Here is a 24,503-nt window from a genome sequence, read left to right as displayed (position 1 = left end):
CAAGCATCTGGCAATCCCCAATACCTCAGCTAGACTTCTGTTTGCAGATTTTTCTTCAGTGTTTAACACTTTACAGCCCCATATTCTGGCCCAGAAACTCTCCAGCCATTTCTGCTTGGACAACCATCCTGTGGATAATCAATTTTCTCACCAACCAAATGCAGAAAGATTTGGTCAATAACACCTTTTCTGGACTCCTTCACACCTCAACTGGCTCCCCACAGGGCTGTGTCCTCTCACCACTCCTCAACTCACAACTATCATTTTCCATCCCTACCCTCCCATCAACTCAGTTAGCACCATTCTCCACATTATAACCCACATATAACCCTCTTCCACCGCCAACCCACACTCCTTCAAATAGACTAATTGACTCTCATACTTACAATCTGTGAAAAACATATAGTGATCTGGACTCTGATGTGACAATAACTCTAATGTTGCTGCTACATACCAATATTTACATACTGCACAACAGTATTCTCACATTACGTTTAATTTATTAATATATGCATCCATCTATTTCAACTGACTTATTCCATTTATCATTACAACAATTGTATTTTTTTTATGTTTTTATGTTATTTTATTTTGTATTTGCACTTTTTTAATTACTCTGCATGCCTTAAATTGCCCCCTAGGGATAAATAAAGTTTTTTTTATTTGAATTCTGAAATTTAACTTTGATCAGGGTCAGTGTCTCCTTGCTGATGTTACTTGATTTTAGGGCAGCTTTTGACACCATTGACCACACTATTCTACTTGATAAGCTAGACAATGTTGTTGGTGTTAAAGGAACAGCCCTCTCCTCTCTTAGGTCTTAGTTGACTGATCGTGATCAGTTCATATGATCTAGATAGTGACTTCTACTTCTACTACTGTATAGCAAGGTTATGTTTGGTGTTACACAAGTTTCTGTTTTAGGCCCACTGATTTTCTCCTTATATATGCTAACCCTTGGTGAAATTATTTGTAAACATGGTATTAGCTTCAGCTACCACTCTATGCTGATGACACATAGCTATATGTTTCAGATAAGTAAGATGAGAGACACCAGCTTGATTGAAGAATGTATAAAGGACACTGGACAGTAGTAACTTCCTCCTGCTTAACTCTGACAAGACAAAAGTGCTTAGACTAGGACCACATGCAGCCAGAAGTAATCTTTCTGATTACAGAGTAACTCTGGATGGCCTTTTGGTTTCATTGTGTTCAGTAGTAAAAGACCTTGTTATGATTATTGATTCCAGCCTATCCTTTGAAGCTCATGTAGATAACATTACTAGGGCAGCATTCTTTCACTGGTTGCTGTTGCCTTACCACTCGTTTAAGTCGCTCAGGTTTGCTGACTCTGAAGTCGTTGCATGCTTTATGTCCCAGGAAGCCCTCATGTCTGTCACCTTCTGGCTCTCCCTTTTACTACTCCCTTTTCATAGCTAGTCTTAGAGGCTATCACACTTGGAGACTATCCCACCATCTTTGAACTGCTATTGCATCAGTCAGCTTCTCACAGGAAGGAATTAGTGCTCATCTCAGGGAGTTTTTCTTTGACACTGTCACCTCAGCCTTGCTCATTAGGGATAAATGTTAGATAAGTAGTAAATATGATAAATAGTAATGTAAAATTTGAAAAATGTATGTACTTTTACTCACTACAAAACATATCCATAATTTTTTGCATTTTTTACATTTTATCAATTTGATCTCCTTATTATGGATCCTAAAAAGTTTACTAACACATAAGTATTTACATTGACCATGACCAAACTCTGTCTAAATATGTTTATGTGAAACTTGATCTTCTGCAAGCTCACACTCTCTTTCTCTCTCTCTCTCACACACACACACACACACACAGTAACTGTACTACAATGGATTTTTTATGATCAATGTGAAACATATACCCAAAATCTAATTAAGTGAAAGTTCACAATGACCCAAATTATGCAAAAGGTTATGCAAAAAATGTTCAAATATTTACCTTAAATACGAGATGAGATCGAATGTGAGCCATCTTCCATTTTACTTGTCGTTTGCAATGTGACATTGCCATCCCAAAGGCAAGTGCTTAAACTACTTAAGTTTTCCTAACATTAAATTGCAAAGTCACCACGACTAAGCAGTTGCTTGTGAACAGCCACTCTGCACACCATAAACAGCAACACCACGGGTTCTGCTCTTTTTGCAATTAAAAATCACCTGGCATGAGCAATAGCATGCTCTGTAGTGGTTGGGTAAAAATAAAGCTAATATCCCAAAAACTGAATGAGTACAAATGTTTTGTGTGCACAAACATGGACAAAATATGCACAAAAGAATGAGACCAGGTTTAAGTAATTTTGAAAATATGGAAAGCTTGTAAGCCTTTTAGAATTTTCTATATTTCTGCATAAATCTGAAAACATAAGTTTTGCACACAAGTCATAAAAGTAGACTAAGTGAACCCAATCAAATAAATCTGACAAAATATTATACTACTTTAATTTTTGAGAAAAATGATCCATAATAACACATCTGTTAGTGTCAAAAGTATGTGATCCTTGCTATGACCCCCTTGTGTAGCAATAACTGCAAGAATGTGTTATTTGTACCCGTTGATCTGTGCAAAACAAATTGTATGATCTTAGTACAGAACAGCAGTACAGAACAACACTGGGATGTTGATGGGTATCCTCATACAAAGGAGGACACTGACTTGGCCATTGCAAAACATTGCCTTGGTTCCTCTTTAATCATTCTTTGGTAGACTGACTTGTGTGCTTGCAGCTGTTGTTTTGGTGTATGACCCATGTTCTCTTGAGATTCAGTTCATGGACAGATGTCCTGACATTTTACTTTGGAATTCACTAATATATTTTTGAATTCATTGTTTCATAAATGATGGCAACCTATCCTGGCCCACAAACAGCAATACAGGCCCAAACCATGATACTACCACCACCATGTTTCAAAGATGCTATAAGGTTCTTATGCTGGAATGTTTTTCTTTCTCCAAACATAAAACGTTTCTCATTTAAACCAAAAAGTTCTATTTCTATTTTCTCATCTGTCCAAAACCTTAGACGAGAATTTTTTTTTTCTTTTTTGGAGATCAGTGGATTTCTCCTTGCCACTGTGCAATGCACACCAAGGTTGTTCAGTGTTCTCTTGATGGTGACCCCGATGACTATTACACATCATGCTTTTGGAGTGATCTTAATTGTTTGAGCACTCATGGGAGGGTAGCAATGGTCTTAAATTTCCACCATTAGTACACAATCTGTCTGACTTTGTGGAGTCTTTAGAGATGGTTTTGCAAACTTTTAGAGCCTGATGAGCAACAACAGCTCTTTATCTGAGGTCCTCAGAAACCTCTTTTGTTAGCACCATGAGACACTTAACCACATGCTGCAAAGATCATCCTTTGATAGGTCCTTTTTAAATAAACATAAGGCACTCACTCCCATTGATTGAAAACAGATGGACACTAATTTGGCCTTCAAATTAACTGCTTAGATGTTCAGAAACTTTTGCCACTGTAATACTGGAACGTTTTCCTGAATAAATAAATTACTAAGTATAATATTTTTGTTCTGATTTGTTTAATCAAAAAAAAGGGTTTACTTTTTCTACTTTTAGCACCTGTGAAAATCTGATGTTTTGAGATATATTTATGCAGAAACTCTGAAGCACCACTATAACTGTTGCCAGTGTTATAGATTTATTAAGCAAATATGTTTGTACATTGATTTACCTAATGCAATATTTGTATAACGTATTTAAAGGTAAGAAGTGATACTGTGTGTAGCCGTATTGATTTGGCATCACTAGCTGAATTCTAACCATCACAAGTAGGAATTCTGAGCTATGGGGCATATTCATTAGTTTTCCCTAGTTGGAGATCTACAGCCTAAAGACCCCAACCCCCAACCCTACCACACTTACTCCAATAAAGCACTCCTCACCTTACACACACGGGCAATACGGGAAACAATAGTGTTGTCGAAGAAATTAAACTCTTTTCCTGCTTCACTGAAGAAAAAGTAAATTTTATCATCATCACCCACTGCATTGCCTTTTGGGAGGCTCTCCTGGATGAACGCTGAGCCTACAAAAGCTGGGTCTGTGGAAAGAACAAACCCAAATATTACAGTAAGAAACCCAAATATTGTTCAAATGTAGTAAATAACAGTTCTTGTTGATTATTTATACTGAAATTTTATATTCATACTGTATGCCTACATGAAAATGAACAATAACATAAATTTAGAATTAATACATAAGTACATCTAGAATCAGTTTGATACTCTTTCTGTAACGAATTTTTTAAAAAGTAGATTTATTATATTATGAGGCATTTTGAGTGAAGCCAAGGAATTGGTAGCACAAAGAAATTTGGAGGGCTTACATTTCTTGAGTTATGGCACAAAAAGTAAAACCCTGTATTATTGTGTAGCAGGAGTGTTATTGTATACAATTATTTTCATGGAAGGAAAAGAATTTTAAAAAAAGCCACAAACACTAAGGGTCCAAAAAGCCCTTTGCAAAATAATGTCCCCAGTGGCCATCTATACAAAACAATAAAGTGACCATTGATGAACATATTTATCATGTGGTTGTAAAGCAGTGTTAAATCTGAGAAAACCCTGCTGAAATCTGATCTGCTGATGGTGGTCATGATTCTGAAGTAACATAGTCATCATTAGAAATCTCCTTACAGATTATCAAAATAATGTAGTACACCAAATATCAGAACAGTTAGATTTTCCAAGATTTCAAGAAAAAAGGTAGTTAAACTTAACCCTGGAATCAAATATGGATTTTTTTTCTTTGGCACAAGGGTAGAAATCAGAAATGAAAAAAATGTCTGTACAAAATGGAACATAAACTTCTGTTCAATAGCACCATCATCAGGTCAGGGCATGTCCACTCATTCCATTGAGCACTGGCAGCAATTGGGCACAATCTGATAAATTTTGATGTTTCCATGTACCTTGGAGTCTTGTGCTTCCCACTGCATTTTAGTGTTGATTATGATGATTATTATTATTATTAATTAAGTAATCAACCAATTAATAATAATAATAATAATAATAATAATAATAATAATAATAATAATAATAATAATAATAATAATAATAACAACAACAACAACAACAACAACAATAATAATAATAATCCTAACAACTCCAATATATTTACAACAACCCAAATTATAAAAGATAGACCTTTGGTGCTTGGAACTCTACAAAGAATAGCATGCAATAAAAGTGATACAGGGGCATTATATTGTTGTATTTGAATATGGTTTTATTTATTTATTTTTTTAAATTAATTTTTTTTTTATGTGGTGCAGTTTTTTCTTTTAAAATGAGTGTCAGCTATATATTTTTTCCTTCTGCATCAGTAATTTTGCATCAGGGGACTATTTTAAGCATGGTTTGAATAGGTGTCGGGTTTGGCTTCTGTCCACTTTTAATGATTTCACCTTTTATCACTGATATATGCTACCTTAAATTTGATTTTCTGAATAATGGTGAAACATAGTTCAATAACATTATGGTGACTAGAATGTAACTTTTTTTTGGATATATTATTCTTTATTGGTTTTATAATAACAGCAAAAAAGAACAACATGCTAAAAAACAAAACAAAATAAGTAGAAAAAAGGGGAGGCCAGATGACAAATGACAAAAATGCCAAATAATGCATGAAGGAGAAGGACAGATCACAATTAGTAGGATAGAAATCAGCATATAAATTCTAATATCACAAATGTAAAAATCATGAAATTATATTGTCATATAAATGTTGGAGGAAGGGACCCCAGACTTTGAAAAAATTTATAATGGAATTTGCTTTGTTAAAACATATTTTCTCAAGATGTAAGACAGAGACCATCTCTGCAAACCATGTCTGAAAACATGAGGGAGTTGTAGATTTCCACTCCCTAAATATAATTCTCTTGGCCACCACCACTTTATCTATTTTATTTCACGTACATTCCATTACACATGTTCTTTTCTTTCTTTTCGGCGCTAAGTGTCCTGTGTTCTTTTGTGTTGTCTTTATTGTATTTATTGTCTTTTGCACTGTCTTGTCTATGCCCTGTTTGCACATAGCTGCACACTGTGCACTTTACGTGGCTAAGACACACTTCTGTCCTAGCTCTGTGGTGTTGTTTTGTGCTGAACTTGTTGTTGTATGTTTCTGTAGCAGCAGGTCCTGGAGAAACGTTGTTTCATTTCACTATGTACTGCATCAGCTATATGTGGTTGAAATGACAATAAAGCTTCTTGAATCTTGAATCTTGAAACCAAGCACAGCATTAACACCAATTACAAATAATAAGGGAAAGATTAAACTGCATCAAAGCAGCCAAAGATGGCCAATTCCATTTCAGGTAGTAAAACCTGGTCATATGCCACAGAATACCAAGAAAATATATCTTTGCTAAAACCTATGAAATTTTGGGTAGAGCAAGAACTCCTGCTTATAGAATGAGACTCCATGCAAATCCAGCTAAAAGAATCCACTGCAGTCTCATTGACACAGGGGAGTCATAACAGCAATACATCAAAGTACTGAAAAACCGGCATTGCAAGCCCTCCGTCTCTTTGGATTTTTATAAGTGTTCCTTAGAGATGCGATGAGTCTTAAATTCCCATATAAAAGAGAAAATATGGGTAAATACTGAAACAGGTACAAATACCTTGAAAGGATAACCTTATACCATTTTCAGTGGTAACATTAATTGCAGCCATAAAATTAAGCTTAAATATGCCTTTTGGATCTACAGGAATTACCAATCCCAAGTAAGTAAAACGATCACAGACAATTTTAAAAGGAAGGGACCCTAAAATTTGTTGGATAATTACTTCCAAGAGGAACAAGGATGCTTTTATTCCAGTTAACTGAATACCCAGAAAAGGAACCAAAACGGTTTATCAGATTAATTAAAGGAGTCAAAGAATCAACAGGATAAAAGTGTATAATCTGCATATACAGTGATCCTATTCCATACTGACCCAGTGGTAATGCCAACAATAGAACAGTGGTGCTGAATACTTATAGTCTGCAGCTCCAAAGTCAAATTAAACAATCCCATGCCGCAAGAGGCAATCCCATGCCTTTCCCCTGAGAATTCACTGCACTACCTGATGACCTCAAAAGACTTTGTTCAGCACTCCTCTCAGATATGGTGCAAGTAGCCCACTCTCTTTTAAAAACAGAACCAGCAGACACCCTATCACCCAAGAATGCTACTCTGGGACCTGTAAAATCATATTAAAAAGCTCATGAAGAACACCTTTGGGAAGTAGAAGATGGCCTAAATGATTACAGTTTGGTGCACTCACCATTATCATTACCTAATCATTTAGGCCATCTTCTACTTCCATGGATACCCTACAGAAGGAAAATTAATTTCTAAAAGAAAAGTTGGAAGACCTCTCACAGAGGTTTAAGAGTGGTGGGCATCCCAGAAAAGCTTAAGGGGTCAGATCCAATTAAATTTATGACTAACCCTAGACTTTTTCATGGAAGTACTGGGGAAAGACTTTATGAGACTTCACATTCTTTCATGTGTACACTGAATTGGACCTAAACCAACTAACAATGCCAAGACCAAACAGAGCAGACCAAAGGTATTTTTGGTGCATTTTAATTTCTTTAAGGACAAGTATTTCATCTTTCGATTTAGCAGACAAAAACAGGAGTTATGCTTTCTCAGAGACAGGGTGTTTTCTCAAGAGAAGTGCAGAAGTCAGGAAAAAGCAAATGGCCTTAGGGGAGTCAAATTCACTTTCTTGTACCCAGCAATCATTACCTCTCTTGTTAGTGTGAAGATTAAGGTGCAATAATGTTGTTATGTCTCATCTGGAATCTGGGCAGCAGAGGGAGCCCTCCCCCAGTGTATTGACACGAGCACGTAGTTCACTTCCTGGTTTCTGCACAGGCATTTAAGCAGAGCACACATGCGTGTTCTTTGTGCAGTATTGTTCCTAGCAGCCTTACTGAGCATTTGTATTGCCATTGTTTCTGTGTGTGACCTGGACTGTTTTAGTGAATACTGCTTTTGCATGCCTCTGATTTGGATTATTCTGTATATGACCTAGCCAGTTTTCAGATTATTGTTTTGCCTAGTGTTTTTAGAATTTGTTTGTCTTGTTCAAGCATCCCGGCCCTCAGAACTTTGCTAAGTTTTTGACTATGATTTTGATTGCTGTTTTGTGCTGCTTTAAATAGTCTAAGCAGGGGATGCTAAGGCAGCAGTCTAAGCAGGGATGCCCAGACTTCCCTCTCCCTAGCCACTTCCTCCAACACTTCCGGGGGAATTCCAAGGCATTCCCAGGTCAGCTGAGAGACATAGTCCCTCCAGCGTGTCCCGGGTCTTCCCCGGGGTCTCTTCCCAGTGGGGCATGCCCAGAACACCTCCCCTGGGAAATGTCCAGGAGGCATCCGAAACAGATGTCCAATCCACCTCAACTGGCCCCTTTCGATGTGGAGGAGCAGCGGCTCTACTCTGAGCTCCTCCCGGATGACAGGGCTCCTTACCCTATCTCTAAGGGAATGCCTCGCCACTTTACAAAGGAAACTCATTTCGGCCACCTGTATGTGGGATCTTGTCCTTTCGGAAATGACCCAAAGCTCATGACCATAAGTACGAGTAGGAACATAGATTGACTGGTAAATCGAGAGCTTAGTCTTTTGGCTCAGCTCCTCCTTCATCATAACAGACCAGTACATAAACTGCATTGCTGCTGCCGCTGCACCAATCCGTCCATCAATCTCACGCTCCATCCTTCCCTCACTTGTAAACAAAACCCTGAGATACTTAAACTCCTCCACTTGAGAGAGGAAAACCCCTCCAACCTGGAGGGGACAAACCACCTTTTTGCGGTCGAGAACCATGGCCACGGATTTGGAGGTGCTGATCCTCATCCCAGCTGCTTCGCACTCAGCTGCAAACTGCCCCAGTGCACGCTGTAAGTCCAACAGGACAACATCATCTGCAAAAAGCAGAGATGAAATCCTATGGTCCCCAAACTGGACTCCCTCCATCACCTGGCTGCGCCTGGAAATTCTGTCCATAAAAATAATGAACAGAACCGGTGACAAAGGACAGCCCTGCTGGAGTCCAACGTGCACTGGGAACAGGTCTGACTTACAGCTGGCAATGCGAACCAAGCTCCTGCTCCTGTCATACAGAGACCGAACAGCCCTTAACAGAGGGCCACGGACCCCATACGCCCAGAGCACCTCCCACAGAATGCCACAAGGGACACAGTCGAATGCCTTCATGGGCAAACTCCCATGAACCCTCAAGCACCCTGTGAAGGGTATAGAGCTGGTCCAGTGTTCCACGACTAGGACAAAAACCGCATTGTTCCTCCTGAATCCGAGGTATGGCTAAAGGTCGGACTCTCCTCTCCAGTACCCTGAAGTAGACTTTCCCTGGGAAGCTGAGGAGTGTGATTCCCCTGTAGTTGGAACACACCCTCCGATCCCCCTTCTTAAAAAGAGGGACCACCACCCCGGTCGCCAAGTCCAGAGGCACTGTCCCTGACTGCCACACTATGTTGCAGAGACATGTCAGCCCAGACAGCCCCACAACATCCAGAGACTTAAGGTACTCAGGGTGAATATCATCCACTTCCGGGGCCTTGCCACCAAGGAGCTGCTGGACTACCTCAGTGACTTCAGCTTGGGTAATGGATGAATCTACTTCTGAGTACTCAGCCTCTGCTTCCTCTACGGAAGGAGTGTCAGTGGGATTGAGGAGATCCTCGAAATATTGCTTCCACCATCCGACAAGATCCCTTGTCAAGGTCAGCAACTCTCCACCTGCACTGTAAACAGTGTTGGCAGAGAGCTGCTTACCCCTTCTGAGGTGCTGGACGGTCTGCCAGAATTTCCCCAAGGCCGACAGATAGTCCTTCTCCATGGCCTCATCAAACTCCTCCCAGATCCGAGTTTTTGCTTCCACAACCACCCGGGGCTGCAGCTCGCTTGGCCTGCCGGTACTCATCAGCTGCCTCTGGGGTCCCATGAGCCAACCAGGCTCGATAGGACTGCTTCAGCTTGACTGCATCCCTTACTTCCAGTGTCCACCACTGGGTTCAGGGATTACCGCCACGACAGGCACCAGAGACCTTACGGCCACAACTCCTGATAGCTGCATCAACAATGGAGGAGGAGAACATGGTCTGCTCAGACTCAATGTCCCCAACCTCCCTCGGAATCTTGTTGAAGCTCTGAATCTTGTTGAAGCTCTGAATCTTGTTGAAATATGTTTGGGTCTGCCAATTCTGTCTGCCATCCTCCTCTGCAAGTGGATCCAACTCACCACCAGGTGGTGATCAGTTGAAAGCTCAGCCCCTCTCTTAACCTGAGTGTCCAAGACATATGGCCGAAGGTCAGATGACACGACGATCAGTCGATCATCATCCTCCAGCCTAAGGTGTCCTGGTACCATGTGTACTGATGGGCACCCTTATGCTTGAAGATGGTGTTCGTTATGGACAAACTGTGGCTAGCACAGAAGTCCAATAACAGAACACCACTCAAGTTCAGATCTGGGGGGGGGGGCGTTCCTCCCAATCACGCCTCTCCAGGTAACACTGTCGTTGCCCAAAAGGGCGTTGAATTCCCCCAGTATAACTATGGAGTCCCCAGTCGGGGCACCTTTCCGCACCCCTCGTAGGGTCTCCAAGAAGGCTGGGTACACCACACCGCTGTTTGGCCGATAAGCTGAAACAACAGTGAGACCCAAAGGCGCAGGGAAACCACCCTCTCATTTACCGGGGAAAACTCCAACACATGGCGGCTGAGCTGGGGGGGCTATAAGCAAGCCCACCCCAGCCCGCCGCTTCTCACCATGAGGCACTCCAGAGTAGTAGAGGGTCCAACCTCTCTCAAGGAGTTGGGTTCCAGAGCCCAGGCTGTGCATGGAGGCGAGCCCGACTATCTCTAGCCAGTACTGCTCAGCCTCCCCCTCCAGCTCATTCTCCTTACCCCCCAGTGAGGTGACATTCCCTGTTCCTAGAGCCACATTCTTTAACCAGGGTTTGGGTCATCTAGGCCCCCGCCCATGACTGCTACCCAAGTCACATAGCACCAGCCCCTTATGCTCCATCCCGCGGGTGGTGGGCCTATGGGAAGACGGGCCTACGTCGCTCATTTTGGCTGTGCCCGGCTGAGATCCATAGGTGAAGACTCGGCCACCAAGCACTCACCTGCATTCCACAACCCCAGGCCTGGCTCCAGGTTGGAGCCCCGGTAACGCCAATCTGGGCGACGTAATGGTCTATGTTTTCTTCTTTCTCTTGAGGGGATTTTAACCGCTCTTAGTCTGACCCGTCACCTAGGACCCATTTGCCTTCAGAGACCCTACCAGGAGCACTTGGCCCCCGACAACATGGCTCCTAGGCTCATTCGGGTACTCTAACCCCTCCACCACAATAAGGTGGCGGTTCAGGGAGGGGTTCATTATAGATAAAATGCTTATTTCAATGGTGAGGCAAGCTGACTACTCATCAATTCCCTTTTTCTTCTTTAATTTTCTTAAACCAAGCTACTTCATTTCTTCAACACTGACTACAATAAGATATGAGAGAGACACTCTTATTTCCATTCCATACATTGTTTTCAACACCCAATCTATATTTCAGCCAAGTAAGTTAGCCAGGGTCAGGAAAAGGCTAAGGGCTCATGCACACCATGCCAAGGATCCTGCTAGCCAGCATCCAGTCTCTGGAGAACAAGCTGGATGATCTCAGGGCCAGGGTCAAATCATTCGGGACATTCAGGACTGCAACATCCTCAGCTTCACAGAGACAAGGCTTAACCCAGCCGTGCTGGACCACACCATCAAGCTGGCCAAGTGCTCCTTGGTTTACTGCATGGACAGTACATTAGTCAGGAAATTTAAAGGGAGGTGAAGTGCATGTGATGCATTGTACCACACACTCTCCTGTATATCCAACTTGAGCTCTTGATCATCAAAGGTCACCCGTTTTACCTCTGGAATTCAAATTGCCATACTTATTCTACCTGAGGTGAACATGGACACTACTTTGTGAGCTACATGAGGCTCTCACTTTGCACCAGACACAGCACCAGGATGCTTTGCTTACTGTGATTTCAACAGTGCCAACCTGCCAACCCAGTGCACTCATTGTGATGAGAAAATTTTAACAGTTCCCAACTTCTACCAACACATCACCCACCCGACCAGGGGCAAAAGGACACTCGACCACTGCTACAACCAGTTTAAGGACAGCTACATGGTGCAGTCTCATCCACCTTTTGGGAAATCGGACCATGGCACCATCTTCTTCATGCCAAAATATATGGCTAAAACAAGAAGCTCCAGTTCAGAGGGAGGTTGAGTGCCAGACAGACCAATCAGTGGCTGACACTATTGATGTCGCAGACTAAGACATGTTCAGGTGCAGCTCTGAAGATGTCAACGTGTTTACAGAAATGGTTTTGGGATTTATTGGGAAACTGGCAGAAGAGACCATCCCAAAAACCACCATCAGGACATTTCCCAATCAGAGACTGTGGGTCCATCTTCAATGCTCTGAGCTCTCGCAAAGCTGACAAGAACATTACAGTTTGTCACTGAAAGAGCTGCTCAAAGATAACTGTGAGGTAACTGTGTCATACAGGGGGTGAGAGTCATTCTCCAGCAAGGATGATAGCTTAGCTACCATCCTCCTTTCTCCCACCTCCTGTATTGTGTCCAGGGGCATCCCCAGGACTGAGCTGGCCTTCCTGATTAGCTTGTCCAGTCTCTTACTTTCTGCAGTAGAGATACTGCTGCACCAGATGATCAATCCATAGAAGATGACTGAGGCCATCACAGAGTCAAAAAGGTCTTCAGTAGTGCTCCCTGCACTCCAAAAGACTTTAGTCTCATCAGTAGAAAGAGTCTGCTCTGTCCTTTCTTGAAGATTGCACAGGTTGGATGGTGTTGAAAGCACTAGAGAAGTCAAAAAACATGACTCTCACCATGCTCCCAGCCTTCTCCAGGTGTGAAAGGACCCTATTTAGAAGGAAGATGACAGCATCTTCAACACCTCTGCCTGGTTGGTAGGCAAACTGAAGTGGGTCCATGGATGGGCTCAACAGAGGTCGGACATGAAAAAGCACCAGCCTCTCCAGTGTCTTCATCAGATGTGAGGTCAGTGCTACCAGTCTATAGTCCCTAAAATCCTTATGGCGAGACGTCTTTGGTACAGGTATCACACATGATGTCTTCCACAGCTGTGGCACCTTCACCAGCTTCAGGCTCGACCAAGCATGTACAACAATATGCCACACAAGTGATCTGCACAGGTCTTAAGGACCTGGGGCTGATGCCATCTGGGCCCACAGCCTTCCTCACCCTGATCCTCCTTAGCTCCTTCTTCACCTGGGCTTCTGTGAGGGGCAGTATTTTGTGGGGAGGGTGGGGGCTGGGTGGAATTGGTAGGGGGGATAGGTTTGATGTGTTGTGGAGAGATGTATTGTGGATAGGCTGTGAGCTGAGTGCAGCATGGAGAGAAGAGGTGGGGTGGACTGTTTGGGGACCATGAAGGGTAGCTGATCAAATCTATTAAAGAATAGATTCAGGTCGTTCACCCACTTCTGATCACCCTGATATCCTTCCTATGTGGATTGCACAGTTCCTCCCACACAGTTGTATCAAAACAGTCTTTCAGTGCCTCACTGGTCTCATCAGAACATGTGTGGGAGACAGTCAGTTGCCTACATACAAGGGGTTTGTCAACAGGCAGGAGATGAACCAGGCTGTGATCTGATCTTCCCAAGTGGGGGGAGGGGTGTTGAAATATAAGCCTCCTTGGAGTTGGCATAAAATAAGTCCAGTATTTTATTGTTTCTGGTGTGGCATGAAACATACTGGGAGAATGTGGGCAGGGTGGAGGACAGAGGGGCATGATTAAAATCTCCAGAGATAATGAGAAGGGCATTTGGACTCTGTGTCAGAAGTCTGTTAACAACAGAATGCAAAACATTGCATGCCGATTCACTGTCAGCAGAGGGGGGAATATACGCAGCTATTGCAATAACATACGAGAATTCCCTGGGCAGATAGTACGGTCTCATGCTAGCGGCTAACAGCTCAATGTCCTTACAGCAGATTTGCTTTTTAACAGTGATGATGTAACACTTGCCTCCTACAGGCCCTGGCTACAAATCGCTATGGGTCTTGTAACAGCGGTAACCGATAAAAGGTAGCCGACACAAAGATAAATTCTCATCCAAACCACAGTGTATTAGCCATAAGCAAACAAACACATACATACACAAAAGCCCATATCACCAGTCTCTGAATAAATTCAGTCCTTATTATACAATACATACAATCATAAAGCAGCCTTTGGATCAGCCTCACCCTTACTCCATGCGAGGGTGAGCAGAACCCGATCAGCGAACTGAATAGTTAGTAGTGCTGGTCTGTATCATCTCCTTTTTGCCCGGCACAGAGCATCAGCTCGGTTCTGCCGACTTCTTCTCCTCAGCTTGCAGAGAACGTCTGGTCTTTCCTGGAGTAGCACCACCGTGTTGCAGAATGCTAGCAGCTGATCTCTGGTGTAAACAATAGGACCACTGCTGCAAACAGTGTTCCCCCACACGACTGTAAACAAAGTCCAAAAGAGTACAGGTCACATTCACACACACTCGAAAAGAAAAAAAAACACAAAGTGCGGAAAAAATACCAAAATTGCTAAAAAATTTTCAACGTAAGTGGGAGCTGCTGCAACAGGCTTGCCACCCGGGTGGTGCCAATCTGAAAGTATGCGTCACTCTCCCCCACCCTCAGCACTGAATCCACCAAGGTTGTGTCCTGAGCCCCCTGCAGTGCTCACTTTACACCTACAACTGCATAGCCACTTCCAACACCATGTCATTCATTATGTTTGCTGACAACATTGTTGTGGAGGGCCTGATCACTGACAATGTTGAGACAGCCTACCTAGAGGAGATTAGAAACCTGGAGAACTGGTGTCGAGAAAACAATCTTCTCCTGAACATCTGCAAGACAAAGGAGTTGATACTGGTTTTTAGAATAAAGCAGGAGAGGAAATACCAGCCCCACATCTCGAATGGGACCCCAGTAGAGGAAATGGATAGCTTCCAGTGGACCAATCTTGGACCTGTCACATAGACATCATGGTGAGGAAGGCCCACCAGCATCTAGAGCATCTTAGACATTTGAAGGACTTTAGACTGCCCTCAAAGGTGCTAAGTAACTTCTACGCCTGCACCAGAGAGAGCATCCTGATGGGAAATATCACAAACTGGTTTGGGAAGAGCACCATGCAGGACAGACGGGCTCTATAGACAGTGGTGCAATCAGCTGAGTGCATCATTCGCACTGAGCTCCCTGACCTACAGTCCATCTACAGCAAGTGGTGCTGGACCAAAGAAAGATGGAATGGACTCTTCTCTTTGCTGCGATCAGGGAAGCACGTTCACTCCCTAAAGGCCAACACAGAGAGAATAAGGAGTAGCTTCTTCCCACAGGCCATTTGGGTCCTTAACCAGTTGGACACGAAGAACTGGGAAACAATCAGACTTGGTTCTCATCTCTCTCACACACACACACACCCGACTGAAGACTAGATTATCATGTTCTTAAAGGATCACATTATGTTTCTCTCAGCTTTAGTATACTCTTCTTTTCCCCTGAAAGCTTTCCAATTTACATTCAATCCTGTAATGCTTTCTACTCTTATGATCTTTTTTGCCATCACAACAAGTTTACATCAGCATCAATCCTGGGCCTGATTTACAAAAATCAATTATTCATCCTCTCCACATTAGACTTGACATTTGGACAATGGGGAGTCAGTGGTCTGACAAGTGTTAAAGACTTGCATACTGATGGTTTATAGTTTTTGCAGAATATATGACCGCCCACACAACCACTTTAAATATCTTCAGATTTGCCACTTCATCAAGGACATTTTTTCCCTTTTTCCTGATCTTATGCCTACCTCGGTTTTGGACAACCTTACTCTTAATTTTAGTACTAAAGGACTGATCATAATATTGTATTCTCAGCTCATGTCTTTTGAAAACCACAACCAGGATGAAATTAAATCATGAAAGGAGGCACTTAAAAAGGGTCTATTCACAGTCATCTTTGTTAAACTAGGGCTATACAATTCAGTTGTTTTGCACACGGTAAGTCTAGGCTCACTAGAATATACCCTGGGTTGTAGGCTACTTGTGATGGATGCTCTTTTTCTCCAGCTAATCTGGGACAAATGTTTTGATTCTGCTCTGTTCTGGATAAGTACTGGGCATTGGTTTTCAGGACTATCAGTGATGCCCTTGGGGTAAGGTCCAAAAATAAGTAGAATAACTACATTATTTCAATACAGATATATGACTTATCAAATTGCTCAGCACAATGAGGAGAACTTTGTGATGTGAATTTTGATGACAAAAATGACATCACATGATACATGCATGGTAAACTTCAAAATAAGTGGAATCACAAATCTACCCCAACATACACAAGTGACAAAATGCTCAGTACAATGAGAAGAACTTTGTGATATGAATTTTATTGATGTGACATGTTAACCCTCAAAATAAATGTAATCCCAGAATTACCACAACATACATGTGACATATCAAAACACTCAGTACATTGAGAAGAATCTGTCTGTCTTTCTGTCTGCCCGGGGTTTGAGTTTTGCCAGGGCAAGCACCTTTCACATTTTCTTCAGGAAATGTACGCCTAGTTTATATTTATTATGCAGTCCAGTCATTTCTGTTCTACAATTAACATTGTTTTGGGTTTAAATTAACTTTATAATAATGAGATGGTTATAAATGTTTGAAAAATCTATTAAAAAATGTTTGTAAAAAAAAAAACTATTAAAAGGTTACTGTCCATTGTTAACAAGTCATTTTCATTTTATTTTTTACAGACCCAATGAGAAGAAATGTAACATAAACTAAGAAATAATAGTTAAGTCAAGTACACAGTTGTTATAAAGTTGCAATTGCAGAGATGTCAAATCTCACACATTTACTAAGTCTTGTTGAAATTCTTTTCTGAAAAATGTACTCATTCATAAATATAATTCTAGTCCACTTTAATCATTAAATCAAAAGATCATTTTTAATTCTTAAATGTACTCAGTTAAGCTAAATCAAATCTAGAGTTAATTTTAATCTTTACTTATTTTAAGTTACATATATTGATCTGTGCTTAAATAATATAATTATGAGTTATCAGCTATGGCAAAAGTTAACCATATAACGAAAAGTAGCATAAAATAGTATATATAATGACCACATCTTATATAAATGTTTCTAGCAAATTTGAGAAAGGAAAGCAGGTTAGAAAGGTCGGTCAACATGGCCTTCATATATGTCCTCGCTAACTAGATAGGGAGATAAGTGTGCCTTGAGCATTGGACAGAAGAAGGCCATAACAGGCCACAGATATGACAACAAAAAGATATGAGACGCATATGACAGCATGAGGGTGCAAAACAACCAGATGTAAAATTAGAAGTAAAATTTATATACACTATAAAAACATTATGCGGAAGCACAGTACAGGCTGACATCACAGAGTGATGAGAAGCTGAAGAGATATGATGCTAATGTAAGCCTGTAAGCTGTGCATAAAAAAAAGAACCATTCTAGTAGCTGGTAATAATTAAATAATTAAAAAGTGAGGAAAACTCAAAAATACCATATTTACTGTATAAAGATAGTAATTGGCAGTCAAGCACATACACTATATTGCCAAAAGTATTCGCTCACCTGCCTTGACTCGCATATGAACTTAAGTGACATCCCATTCCTAATCCATAGGGTTCAATATGACGTCGGTCCACCCTTTGCAGCTATAACAGCTTCAACTCTTCTGGGAAGGCTGTCCACAAGGTTTAGGAGTGTGTTTATGAGAATTTTTGACCATTCTTCCAGAAGCACATTTGTGAGGTCACACACTGATGTTGGACGAGAAGGCCTGGCTCTCAGTCTCCGCTCTAATTCATCCCAAAGGTGTTCTATTGGGTTGAGGTCAGGACTCTGTGCAGGCCAGTCAAGTTCCTCCACACCAGACTCTGTCATCCATGTCTTTATGGACCTTGCTTTGTGCACTGGTGCACAGTCATGTTGGAAGAGGAAGGGGCCAGCTCCAAACTGTTCCCATAAAGTTGGGAGCATGGAATTGTCCAAAATGTCTTGGTATGCTGAAGCATTCAGAGTTCCTTTCACTGGAACTAAGGGGCCAAGCCCAGCTCCTGAAAAACAACCCCACACCATAATCCCCCCTCCACCAAACTTTACACTTGGCACAATGCAGTCAGACAAGTACCGTTCTCCTGGCAACTGCCAAACCCAGACTCGGCCATCAGATTGCCAGATGGAGAAGCGTGATTCGTCACTCCAGAGAATGCGTCTCCACTGCTCTAGAGTCCAGTGGCGGCGTGCTTTACACCACTGCATCCGACGCTTTGCATTGCACTTGGTGATGTATGGCTTGGATGCAGCTGCTCGGCCATGGAAACCCATTCCATGAAGCTCTCTGCGCACTGTTCTTGAGCTAATCTGAAGGCCACATGGAGTTTGGAGGTCTGTAGTGATTGACTCTGCAGAAAGTTGGCGACCTCTTCGCACTATGCGCCTCAGCATCCACTGACCCCGCTCCGTCAGTTTACATGGCCTACTACTTCGTGGCTGAGTTGCTGTCGTTCCCAAACACTTCCACGTTCTTATAATACAGCTGACAGTTGACTGTGGAATATTTAGGAGCGAGGAAATTTCACGACTGGATTTGTTGCACAGGTGGCATCCTATCACAGTTCCACGCTGGAATTCACTGAGCTCCTGAGAGCGACCCATTCTTTCACAAATGTTTGTAAAAACAGTCTGCATGCCTAGGTGCTTGATTTTATACACCTGTGGCCATGGAAGTGATTGGAACACCTGATTCTGATTATTTGGATGGGTGAGCGAATACTTTTGGCAATATAGTGTATGTGGTGAAACTAGGGCCTGATACTGATACGTGCATGAAGTAAAAAATTTAGTTTTAAGTTAATATTAAGTAAGTTAAGGTATTAAGGTAAACTACCAGAAAAAACAGAATAGCGTGAATGAGAGAGCCATAACATAGCAATAAGGAGAGCAAATAAGTTTAAACAACTAAGTCACAAGTAAGTATGAAAATAAAGATAGCATACTACCTTTAGAGTCTGAGAAAATAACTAAATTGTCAGATAACCGCAATTATCCTCACAACACGAAAATTACGGGATATAATAATAATAAATTCCTGGTACCATTAGTAGTAACTAATATTAATAAACGATACTAACTTGTAATAATAAGACCGAGGTCACTTGAACAGATTTGATAAACAACATTGTGTCTAACTTAACCTTCAGTGATTGGTACCCACAGGGTCATCAGTTAAAATAAAAAGACAGACAGGTACTAAAGGAAAGAGTGGTTGTTTTTATAGGGTATATTAATTCTCAGAAAAGTTTCCTAACGAGTCAAAACAATCATGAGACAAGCGATAGGAGGAGTTATGATGCCAGTATAAATAGAGGGGATTTTTGTACAGGGAGTGCACTTGATAAAAATAAAGCCGGGTGCTTTTTCTCATCCAAGCCTGAGGAAATTTCTTTTTTATTTTTATAGATTAGTGAAGTTTTTGGTACTAATTGGAGAAGACTTCAGAACCACCCTGTAGTGTGTCCACCCAGAGGGGGGCAAGTCTCAAGCCAAAAAAACAAGAGAATACAATATTTGTGCTCACTAACATGCTTTAAAATGATTATATTCTACAATACATAACAATTTAATTTAAACAAACATACATTTAAATTAAATTAAATTAAATTAAATTAAATTAAATTAAATTAAATTAAATTAAATTAAATTAAATTAAATTAAATTAAATTAAATTAAATTAAATTAAATTAAATTAAATTAAATTAAATTAAATTAAATTAAATTAAATTAAATTAAATTAAAGGGACTGTAATTAGGAGCAGGAAGCTGAATAACCAAATATCAACTAAACATTTCTTGAAAAAAATCTAGAAAAATGACACAATCACATGTGATAACATGTGTGTTTCTAATAATGTCTCAATAAAGTCAATAACTGGGGACCTTTAAAATGTAATATAGATATCAGCAGGAATAATCAATCAATCCATCCATCAATCAATCAATCCATCCATCCATCCAACCATCCATCGATCAACCAATCAATCGATCAACCAATCAATCAATCCATCCATTTATCCATCCATCCATCCATCCATCCATCCATCCATCCATCCAACTATCTGGTAGCTGGATGCAATGCATGTTCCTGTGACTTTGTCCACAACCTTCAGCCACACTAAAGAGTGCTTTAAAATAGTCAACCACTAGCAGCTACCATGGCTACCTTTTCATCATTTCAACCATTAATTTGATTTTAGTTTTCTTATCTATAAATATACTTAGCATTTACACTGACAGATCTCCAGCAGAGACACCTTTATTTTCCAAACAGAAAAGAAGATGGGACCAAGGGGACATTAATCTAAAAAAAGATTATGGCTCTTACCTTGAAGCCAGTTCAATGAGTTTTCTGTCTTTAAGGTAGTGCCCTGACCAAGGCTTTTGTAAATGATGGGCTCATTCCCTTGAAAATTGCTAACGGTAGCAGCATACAAATCTCCACCTGCAGGCAAAAAAACTTATTAAGATAGATACACTCCCACCCACACCCATATATATGTGTGTATATACAATGTATATATGGCAGGTTTACTCCCTAATAATATCTGAGAGAAAAAGAAGAGAGCATTCAGGCCTTGTGCACAGTGTCTGAGTTCTGACAGTTGGAGCTTGAATCAAGTACAATGTAAGTCAGGCTTTAAACATTTGGTTAATGTAAATTTACAGATTTTTCTTCCCTAATTTGTCATTCACTGCTTAGACATCATATGTCTGAATGCTTATAAAAGTCACACCTCTTCTCATTTTCAGTCCGCATTCATGTCCATAACACAATTTGTGCAAGACAGATGGCAATTTATGATAATAATAATAATAATAATAATAATAATAATAATAATAATTAAAGAAAGAAAAATCCACAATGGTCACTGAAATAACTGACCAAAATAATAACAAATAAAAAATTACTGAAAATTGACTAATGAAAATTAGACATTGCTTTTAAATTGTGGTTCAACAGAGGCATTTAATAAACAAACTAATGAAACTGGCCTGGACAAAAATGCAGGTATCTCTAGAAAAGATTGAAAATAATTTGACCATAGGGGCATGTTAAACTAAAGTGTGTTCTGTAATTAGCATCACAGGTGTCTTCAAACTTGTAATTAGTCAGTCTGAGTATTTAAAGGATGAAAAGTAGTCTCTGTGCTGTTTGGTATCATGGTGTGCACCACACTGAGGTACAACAGTGTGAGATCGCGTCATCCATCGGCGTTTGAACCAAAGTAGAGTTAATGGAAGATGACCGAGGACAACTCCACTGTTGAAAGCAAATAATAAAAAAGTGAGAGAGGAATTTGACAAAATGCATATTGACAAACCACAAAGCTTCTGGGAGAATATGGATAGGTGAGACAAAACCGGAGCTTTTTGGCAAGTCACATCAGCTCTATGTTCACTGATGCAAAAATAAAGCATACAAAGAAAAGAACACTGTACCTACTGTGAAATATTGAGAAGGCTCAGTTATGCTCTGGGGTTGCTTTGCTGCATCTGGCACAGGGTGTCTTGAATCTGTGCAGAGTACAATAAAATCTCAAAACTATCAGGGTATTCTGGAATGAAATGTGCTGCCCAGTGCGAGAAAGCTTGGTCTCAGTCACAGGTCATGGGTCCTCCAACAGGATAATGACCCAAAACACACAGCTAAAAACACCTAACAACTGCTAAGAACAAAACATTGGACTATTCTGAAGTGGCCTTCTATAAGCCCTGATCTAAATCCTATTGAACATCTGTGGAAGAGCTGAAACATGCAGTCTGGAGAAGGCACCCTGGAGACAACTGGAGACAGTTGGAGCAGTTTGCTCACAAAGAGTGTGCCAAAATACACTAATTGCCAAAGGTTTTGGGACATCCCTCCGAATCACTGAATTCAGGTGTTGTTTTTCAGGGGTTGGGCTTGGCCCCTTAGTTCCAGTGAAAGGAACTCTTAATGCTTCAACATACCAAGATATTGTGGACAATTTCATGGTCCCAACTTTGTGAGAACAGTTTGGAGATGGCTCCCTTCCTGTTCCAACATGACTCCGCACCAGTGCACAAAGCAAGGTCCATAAAGACATGGTTGAGTGAGTTTGGTGTGGAGGAACTTGACTTGCTTGTCCTGACCGCAACCTGATAGAATACCTTTGGGATGATTTAGAGACTCTGAGCCATTTCAAAATTGAAATGAATTCAATTAGAATTAGAAGGCTCCGAGTTCAAATCCCAGATCCATTGAACTGCTACTGCTGGGCCCCTGAGCAAGAGTCTTAACGTTCAATTGCTCAGTTGTATAAAATGAGATAAAAATGTAAGTCACTCTGGATAAGGGCATCTGCCAAAATGCCAGAAATGTAAGAGTGGTGTCCCAAAACTTTTGCCAATATAGTGTACCTGTTGACAGGTGCAAAAGTCTCAATGAGAGTTACAGAAATCGCTTGATTGCAGTGATTGCCCCAAAAGGTGTACAACAAAATATTATGTTAAGGGTACCATCATTTTTGTCCAGGCCAGTTTCATTAGTTTGTTTGTTTTTTTTAAATACAATTCTTCAGTATCCTGAGTATCTTGGGGCACCGTATTTACAGGGATGTAAGAAATCAAGTTGGCAGAGAAACTGATCCATGTTTCTGTTTGCCCTGCAAGCTCTTTAGGTCCTGCATTGTCACTGCTCAACACTCAGTACCACCATAGAGCACACCGCCACCATCAGATCCCTTCAGGTTCTTTACACCTCACCTCAACCATTTTCAGTACTTTTGTAAATAAAAGAGCACTTCTTCCACTATCCTCATCTCTGGTGTGTCTGTGTTCAGCCCATCACTGTCACAAATTGCTATACTGGTGAAGAATGAAGGAATAAACACTGACCCAACCAACACCACCAAGACGGATCCTATGCTCAAGCACCTGTTTACAAAAAGCCTTCAGCGCCAAGCAGTGACCCAGGAGATGGCTCAGAGACTACACATCACCACCACAGAACTAATGGATCTGATAAAACTCTCCCTCACCTTCAATGCTCCTCTCCCCAACCCCTGACCAGATGCCCAATGCCTCCTTACCAAATTAAGCAATGAGGAGGGCATGAAGGCCTATCTACATACATTTGAGAGAACAGCTGTAAGGGAAAACTGGCACAAGGATGACTGGGCCCACATCCTTGCTCCATTCCTTTCGGAGGAGGCCTAGCTATCCTACTATACACTCACTTCAGAAGAGGCAGTAGACTATGAGATTCTGAGGACATGCGCTGTATGCTGGAGGCATAGTTCTATGGCTGGACCTACTGCCTTGGAGCCAGCCTTAAATCCAAATGAAGCACACAGCCTTAGAAGTTGTTGACAGGGTCATGGTAGGCTTTTGATTGGTTTTTAACATGCTCTGCTGTCTGAGAAGTGCAAAGCTGTTAGGCTGCAATGTTCCAACATCCCCAGAGAATGATGGAGGCCCTTGAGTGTGCAGGGAGGGCAATGAGAGAATCCACCAGGTCCCCCTCCTTCTGAGGACACCCTCAGAAAGTAAGACACACACACCATAATCCTACACCTTTGTCCTCTGTGTTCTACCAGGTCATGCATGAGAGGAGCTGTGGGCATGACCAAAATGAGGACAACTGAAACATTGCTGGAGCCAGGTGCCTAAAGTCGAAGGGGACACTGTGAATCTTGAGCAAAGATTCCCAGCCGTATATATTTCTTGGTCTGTGGAGGACATTTATATCACCACAGGGCAGGGCCTACCTTATGGTCCCACCCTCCAAGACCCAGCACACCTGCTTTGAGGCCACCCTGGGGCCTACAATACAAAAGACAAACTTCAGGATCAATTCCTCTGGCCTGGCATGGATGAAGAATTTAGGGCCTGTAAGCAATGTCATCAGTGTCCTCAGAGTGGCATACAGCCCCTCATTGTGCTTCCCATCATCAGCATCATCTTCAAAAGAATTGGCATGGATCTCTCTGGGCCACTGCCGAAGTTAGTCCAAGGTCACAAGTACCTTGGTCATCATTGACTATGCCACCAGGTTCCCCAAGGCAGTCCCATTTAGGAAAGCCATCTTCCACAACATAAAAAGAGAGCTCATGCTACTATTCAGCTAATATCTCAAAGGACATCCTGACCGACCAAGGTACACAATCATGGGAGATCTGTGTCATATGTTGCAGGTAAAACACCTGAGGACATACATCTACCACCCCAAGACAGATGGACTTGTTTAAAGGTTCAACCAGACCTCCAAGCAGGAT

The 24,503-nt window shown here is 41.4% G+C and overlaps 1 protein-coding gene across 2 annotated transcripts in view; it reads right to left on the bottom strand.

Moving 5' to 3' along the window:
• sema4ba (sema domain, immunoglobulin domain (Ig), transmembrane domain (TM) and short cytoplasmic domain, (semaphorin) 4Ba) overlaps window positions 1-24,503 on the bottom strand; it is a 150,119-nt gene that overhangs the window by 37,412 nt on the left and 88,204 nt on the right. For both annotated transcript variants that reach the window (XM_058388235.1, XM_058388236.1), the window contains exons 7-8: window positions 20,594-20,710; window positions 3,945-4,102 (exon numbers count right to left, since the gene is read on the bottom strand). In XM_058388235.1, coding sequence (XP_058244218.1) covers window positions 3,945-4,102; window positions 20,594-20,710 — 275 coding nt within the window. The remainder of the gene's footprint in view (window positions 1-3,944; window positions 4,103-20,593; window positions 20,711-24,503) is intronic.

Source organism: Hemibagrus wyckioides, linkage group LG04 (genome assembly GCF_019097595.1).
Source record: "Hemibagrus wyckioides isolate EC202008001 linkage group LG04, SWU_Hwy_1.0, whole genome shotgun sequence".
Taxonomy (NCBI): domain Eukaryota; kingdom Metazoa; phylum Chordata; class Actinopteri; order Siluriformes; family Bagridae; genus Hemibagrus; species Hemibagrus wyckioides.
The sequence above is the reverse complement of the archived record's forward strand: the minus strand, read 5'-3'. Positions and strand labels throughout refer to the sequence as shown.